Source organism: Pygoscelis adeliae, unplaced genomic scaffold, assembly GCF_000699105.1.
Source record: "Pygoscelis adeliae isolate BGI_AS28 unplaced genomic scaffold, ASM69910v1 Scaffold537, whole genome shotgun sequence".
NCBI lineage: Eukaryota > Metazoa > Chordata > Aves > Sphenisciformes > Spheniscidae > Pygoscelis > Pygoscelis adeliae.
Genome location: NW_008825213.1, coordinates 1,078,413 through 1,084,735, shown reverse-complemented (window position 1 = coordinate 1,084,735; position 6,323 = coordinate 1,078,413). Strand labels below are relative to the sequence as shown.

The following is a 6,323-nucleotide window of genomic DNA, read 5'->3' as shown; positions in this document are numbered from 1 at the left end:
TTAAAAAGTGGCCAAAACCCCCAGCGCAGGACTGCCATGGGCCCTGGCAGTGCCACAAACAAGGCACCTGAGTTTCAATAAATAAACAACTTCCCAGTAGAGCGGCACACAAACAGTGCTGCACCTCCAGCCTTCACAGCCTTCCCACACCCCAGGGGGTTCAGACACCCCTCGATGGGGCACTGGCAGTGACCCAGGGCAGGACCTGGGCTCAGAGGCGGACAAGGAAGGCCAGGCCAAGGGCATCAGGGATGCGGAGCTCATCCAGGTGCAGGGGGGAGGCGGTGAAGGGCAGGTGCACAGGGAAGAGGTGGCTGGTGTCCACCAGGAGCTGGCTGGGTCCCCCTCCATACTGGTCCTGCAGCTGCTTCTGTGGGGACAGAGTGCTCACATCCAGGGCTGCCCCAGTGAGGGAGCTCATGCGGGACAGCCCCCCCACAGCACTGGACCCCAGGTCCCACTTACCTCAACACTGCTGATGAAGCTGGGACTGATGCGCTCCTCCAGCCCAACAGCCGGAGTGTAAGCCCGGAGGATCTTCACAACCTGGAGGAGATGGTGGGGTCCATGAACAGGGAAGGGCTGGGCACATCCAGACACTTCTAGGTATGGCATCGTCCCCACCCCAGTGCCAGTGCATCCCTGGTGCACCCAGGGAGGCCAAGGAGCCCCAGGATAGGATGAGTGCCCAGCAAGCAGTGAGCCCCAACCCCCCCAGTACCTGCTGGGGTGACAGCACTGTGCACAGGCTGCAGAGAGCTCCAGCGTCCTCCTCTGTCACCTTCTTCACCTGCAGCAGCTGGGCAGCCTGGACCAGGGGCTCCAGCACCTCGCGGGCCCCACTCTGCTGCAGCCCCTCTGCCCGCAGCCACTGCTCGAGCTGACTGATGTTGTACCTGCCAGAGAGACGAGGTCAGGAGAGGCACGGGCCATACCCCAGCTCCCCCAGATACACCTGTCCTGCACGGGGACTGACCTGAGCTGGATGCCGCGGCTCCAGGAGCACGTGTCTTTTCTCAGCAGCAGGTAGTTGAGGGTGGTGCCGCTGATGAGGAAGAGGAGCTGGCGCAGAGCTTGGTGCCCCACACTGGGCGCCAGCCCATGGCGGTCCAGAGCTGCGTGGAAGGAGCCCAGCTGCTGCAGCAGCTCAGGCAGGGTGTGGGCAGGGGCTGCCGAGGACTGGCGGTGGCCAGAAGGGCAGGAGGAGGACAAGCCCTGTATGGGCTCACTCTCCAGCATTGCAGCAACTAAAGGGTAGAAAAGACTCATCATAATGAGGCAGAGACCCTGCGTTGTGCCTCAAGCAGCCAGTACACTGCTCCTTGGCTCTGTGTCCCAGTTGGGGATGCAGGGGCCAATGACACCTCCAGGATAGCTGGCCCAGGCTAGCCCAGGGGCTGGCCCTGCTTCATGAGGCTGCAAAGCAGGGCATGGGGGAATAGAGCTCCCCATGGATGCAGCCCAAGGTCCCCAGGGTGCTGAGCCCACTTTAGCTCCCCAGCCACCTCCTCCAAGCCAGGATGCTCAAGGAGCAGATAGTCCCTCAGAGAAGGGGTGCCCCAATTCAGAGCCTACCTTCCCCCCTCTGGGTACAGCCTCTGTAACAGAGCAAGCAGTTCACACAGCTGAGCACAGCGCTCCCTCTCCCTGAACCAGTATCCTGTGAGTGCCCTGCAAGCCCCCCAAGCCCAGGCCATACCAATCATGGGTTTGAGGCGCTTCTCAGCAGTGCGGATGAGCTGCTGGTAGAGCTGGACAGACAGGGCACCCAGGCTGTGGCAGGAACTCTGGGGGTCCACGTTCTGCAGGCGATGCTTGTTCTGCCGCGCTGTGTTCCCCTGCCAGTAGCTCTGCAGGCACAGGCTGGGTCAGAGCCAGCAATACCAGGGGACACAGCTGGGTCCCCGAGCAAGCATAGAGCTGTGTCAGCCCAGCATATCCCTAGCTACCTGGGTTGGAGGGGATGCAGCCCCCGGTGGGGACAAGCCCTGTCCCCGCTAAGCTCCCACCCTTCCCAGAGAAGTGGCAGAGCCCCTTGCAGCCCAGCCCTACCTCATCCTGGCTGTACTGGCGCAGGCAGTTCAGGAGCCGGCAGGTGTTGGCAAGCCAGAGTACCACCACGTCGAAGTCATCGCTGTGCTTCTGCAGGAGGGCACAGAGAGCACCGGGGTCAGCAGGGCTCTGGTGGTGACAGCAGCAAGCCCTCACTCCCCACAGTAGCTCCGTAAGCCACACAGAGCTAGCTGCAGCCTGATGAGGGCTGTGGGGGCACAGAGCTGTCGGACCCTCTCGCAGGAGCCCTGCAGCACCCAGGGGCACCCCTCACCCCAGGAGACGCTCAGGCTAGACACTGCAGCCAGGTATACACTGTGCCCTGGGGGCCAAGCCGCTGCCCCAGTGCCACCCCCACCTTGGCCAGTGAAACTCCTGCTCCTCAGCCCAACCCACACCCTCAAGCCCAGCACCTTCATGACCCTTTTGATGGCATCGATGGCTGCATCCAGGAGCGAGCGAGCCCGTGGCTCATCACAGCAGTGGTCTGCATGCCGGAAGCATAGGAAGAGGATGTAGGCTGGCAGGTCTGGGAGCGCCCCAGGGCTGCTCTGTGGTTTGTAGTCTGCAGGGGAAAGCAGGACAGTTGGGATCCAGTCAGTCTATGAAAAGCTGATCCTGAGCCAGCAACACTGGAAGAATGAACTCACACAGAGGTTGGCAAGAAACCCTAGCAGGGACCAAGCTGGGGTAAGGCGTCCCCATCTCTCCAAACCCTACCTGTGATGATGGCCTTGATAATGCGCCCTTCGTCCTCCATCCTCCATGCTAGCATGGCCTGGGACAGTCCAGCCAGGGATGGGACCATGGGGGACCGGGACAGGACCACAGCAGACGCTGCCAACTCCTGTGCTGGCCCGGTAGCCTCTCTCTTCGCTGCAGGAGGGGAGCACAGGTCACATCCTGCTGTGTCCTGGGCTGTGGGACCCAGATCAAGTCCCATCAGCTCAGTCCAAGCAGATGCTCCCCAGCATCTCTGTTTGGGGAGGACTCTGCTCCCTACATTGAGGCTGGGCGATGCTCCAGCCTCAAACCAGGCTGGTGACCCTCCAGCCAGCCCCCTGCCTCCCTCCCATGGAGGCACTTGCCTGCGAGCTCCTGGATCTTGTTCGCATAGGCTCTCAGCTGCTTCTGGAGCTTCAGTGTGGCCCTCTCCTGCTTCTCCAGCTTCTGGGCCAGCTCCTGGCCAGAGACAGCCCCAGTAGGGCTCAGCCAGCCTCCCTCAGCTGGACACCCCCACCAGCACCCACCGAGTGGAGCAGAGCTAGGGGGATGCAGCAGAGTCCCCCACATTGCTCCCTAAGGGGCTGTTGCGGCTCACCACAGGGCAAGGGGGTGGAAGCCAGCCCCAAGCCCCGTCCTGCCCACCTGCCCCACCCCTTACCCAGTTCTCCTCCTTGAGCCGCAGGACATGGTGCTGCAGCCCCTCCTGCCCCTGGTCCCGCTGCAGGTCCTGAATAAGGGCTGCCTGCTGCTGGCTCAGCTGCTTGAGCGAGTAGATGTTGAGGTGCAGCCCTTCTACCTCCTCCTCGTGCTGCTGCTTCTCCTCCTGCAGCTGACTCGCCAGCAGCCTGCACACATGCACCCAGGGAAACTGAGGCACCAGCCTCCCTTCAGCTGCCACACCCCATCCCTTGGGGAGGCTGCTGAGGAGGTGTTTCTCCCCTGAAGCCTCAGAGCTGGGAACTCTCCCCCTGGCCAGGCACCCTGAGGGCAGCATAAACCCAGCTGTGCTGACAGAGCATCTCCCCTCCAGCTGCACTGAGCCTTGAGCACACACACCACAGCCCAGGAACAGGCTGCACCAGCTCTGCCCTCTTAGGAGGCTCCTGTTGAGCCCAGGGCATCTGGTCTGCTCATGCAGTGGGTGTGCCTGTGCTCAGGGCAAGGCAGGATGCTCCAGCCCCCCCGGAAAACACAGCTGGGTGCACTGGAGAGAAGGGAATGAAAGCCAGGGCTACCCCACGCCCAGCCGGGCAGCAAGGGGCAGGCTGTCCTTGCTCTCCCAGCCCAGCTGGGGCTATGATGCCAGTAGCATGTGAGGAGGTGGCTGCTTCAAAGAGGATTTGCAGCTGCCCAGCGCCGCAGCACTGCAGAGGCCAGGCAGCTGCCACCCAAGCTGTGGCTGGCTGAAACACCATGGAAAGCCCCTAGATGTTTCCATCCTGGATGTTGCTGGGAAGCCCAGCAGCATGGATCCAGCAGCCCATTGTGGGGAAACCAGCCTCAGCTGGGGACTATCTCCCTGGGACCACACTCACCTATTGGCAACTTGCACCGCATCATATGCATGCTTCAAGTCATCATCGACTGCTGCCTTGTCCGGGCTCCTGCCCAGCCCCAGCATCTCAGCTATGTTCTGCAGGGAATGGAGAGCAGGGTGAGGCCAGCCCCAGCAGCCTGGATCTGGCCCTGCTCGCAGTGGGGTAGGGGCTCACCCTGCGCTTGAGGAAGTCCAACGGTTTCCTCTCCTCTGGCTCCACGGAGGCTTTGGACCTCCGCAGCTCCTCCCGGGTCCGGGCCAGCTCCTCGTTGACAGCGTTGAGCTGCCCCAGGAGGAGAAGGTACGCCTTCTCAAAGGGATCCTGGCCCATGCCGCCGTTCAGCAGCACCTCACCGCTGGGCTGTGGTTGCAGCCCCTCTGGCACTGGCTGCCAGCGCTCCTCCAGCCCCTGGGTGCAGAGACAGGGTTTGGCACAGCAGCCAGTGCTGGGCACCAGCACCAGAACAGCTGCAGACAGCCCTCCCTGATGGGACCAGCTCCCAGCCAGGAGCCCCAGGGCACAGCTGTCCCCATAGTCAGAGCAAGGGACAGTCCACTTGCCACCCCCACCCCACTGTCCCCCAATAGTGTCACCACTAGCCTCAGCCTGCTGGTCGGAGCCATCTCGTGAGGGAGCTGTGGACATGGAGGACAAGTAGCTGCTCTCAGAGCCCAAGAAGCTCTCTGACGAAGGGGACCGTCTCAAAGTGCTTTGCTGAGTGGGGAGAGAAGGACAAGGTTGTTTCCCCACACCCCAAGCACCTGCTGACGCATCAGCTGGGGCAGAGCAGCGATAGCCTCAGGATACCTTGGCTTGGGGATCCCTCAGCACATGAGCTGGGGAGCCCACTTCTCCCGCAGAGGGTGCCCTGGACCAGCCAAGCGCTGCCTACTCCCCACAGGGAGCCAAGGGAGGGGTTGCCCTGAGCCTCCCTGTGCCACTGCCTGCCCCTCACCCTGTGGAAGGCCACCTCATCCCGCAGGTTCTCATAGCCCTGCTCCAGGCGGGCGTACTCCTGCACCAGGCTCTGGTAGCGCGCCCGCTCCTCCTCCAGCTCCTGCAGCAGACCCTGGCTCTCCCGCGCCGCACGCTGGTGCTGCTCTGTGGGGATGGACACAGAAGGGAGTGGGGACAAGCAAAGCCAGGACCCCTCTGCAAGGGGACATGCAGGAACACACCAAGCCTGCAGGACCAGCCCATACCCAGGGGAATGGGATGAGGGGATCGGAGGACCCCTTTTACCTTCCAGATCCTGTGACTGCTCCGACATGCGCTGGACCAGGGCATCCCTCTCCTCCCCCAGCTGCAGCTTCATGGCTTCCACCTCTGCCAAGCGCTGCAGGAAAGCAAAGGGGCAAGGTACACCCAGAGCCCTGCCTGGGGCCAGTCCTGGCTGCCAGAGGCATCCTCCAGTGACCACCCCACGGCAGGAAGCACAGCATGCTGCCAGGTCCCTGGCGAACCCCATGGAGCCCCAGCAGAGCAAGAGCATCCCCTGGACAGACAGACCTGCCTGAGCTCCTCGACCTCCTGGCCCAGGCAGCTCTTCACGCTGTGCCTCTCCAGCTCGGCCAGCCGCTCCTGCAGCTGCTGGACCTGGGTGTCACGAGCCACATCCTCCCGCAGCCGCTGCAGCTCAGCCCGCAGGCACTGCACCTCCTCAGCATGGGCAGCATTCAGCCCCGAGAGCTGCTCCACCAGCCGCTGCTTCTCCTGGGCCTTGGGCCAATGGGCAGAGCACATCAGGCAGGTGGCCGGGAACAAGGGCATATCCCCCTGTGTCTCCCATCAGTGAGAGCCCATGCATATTCAGGCTGCCCTTCTGCAACAAACCTGGATACCCCATTTCCCACCTATCTGTTTGGAACCCTGAGCCTCCAGTATCACCTCAAAAAGAGCTCAGGCATGGGAGAGCAGCTTTCCATGACATGCCATCCCACATGGAGCGACGTATGAGCTTTGCCATGGCTTTAGAGCCTATTACCCACCTCCTGGCCAGCCCCGATA

The 6,323-nt window shown here is 62.5% G+C and overlaps 1 protein-coding gene across 1 annotated transcript in view; it reads right to left on the bottom strand.

Moving 5' to 3' along the window:
- Nucleotides 1-211: 211 nt before the first annotated feature.
- Nucleotides 212-6,323, bottom strand: part of LOC103921176 (unconventional myosin-Vb-like) — a 15,469-nt gene continuing 9,357 nt past the window's right edge. Inside the window, exons 23-38 of the mRNA XM_009329095.1 lie at nucleotides 5,826-6,035; nucleotides 5,559-5,652; nucleotides 5,272-5,417; nucleotides 4,917-5,030; nucleotides 4,491-4,724; nucleotides 4,314-4,411; nucleotides 3,437-3,623; nucleotides 3,141-3,234; nucleotides 2,773-2,928; nucleotides 2,466-2,617; nucleotides 2,053-2,142; nucleotides 1,700-1,850; nucleotides 977-1,247; nucleotides 722-896; nucleotides 466-546; nucleotides 212-370 (exon numbers count right to left, since the gene is read on the bottom strand). Coding sequence (XP_009327370.1) covers nucleotides 212-370; nucleotides 466-546; nucleotides 722-896; nucleotides 977-1,247; nucleotides 1,700-1,850; nucleotides 2,053-2,142; nucleotides 2,466-2,617; nucleotides 2,773-2,928; nucleotides 3,141-3,234; nucleotides 3,437-3,623; nucleotides 4,314-4,411; nucleotides 4,491-4,724; nucleotides 4,917-5,030; nucleotides 5,272-5,417; nucleotides 5,559-5,652; nucleotides 5,826-6,035 — 2,412 coding nt within the window. The remainder of the gene's footprint in view (nucleotides 371-465; nucleotides 547-721; nucleotides 897-976; nucleotides 1,248-1,699; nucleotides 1,851-2,052; nucleotides 2,143-2,465; nucleotides 2,618-2,772; nucleotides 2,929-3,140; nucleotides 3,235-3,436; nucleotides 3,624-4,313; nucleotides 4,412-4,490; nucleotides 4,725-4,916; nucleotides 5,031-5,271; nucleotides 5,418-5,558; nucleotides 5,653-5,825; nucleotides 6,036-6,323) is intronic.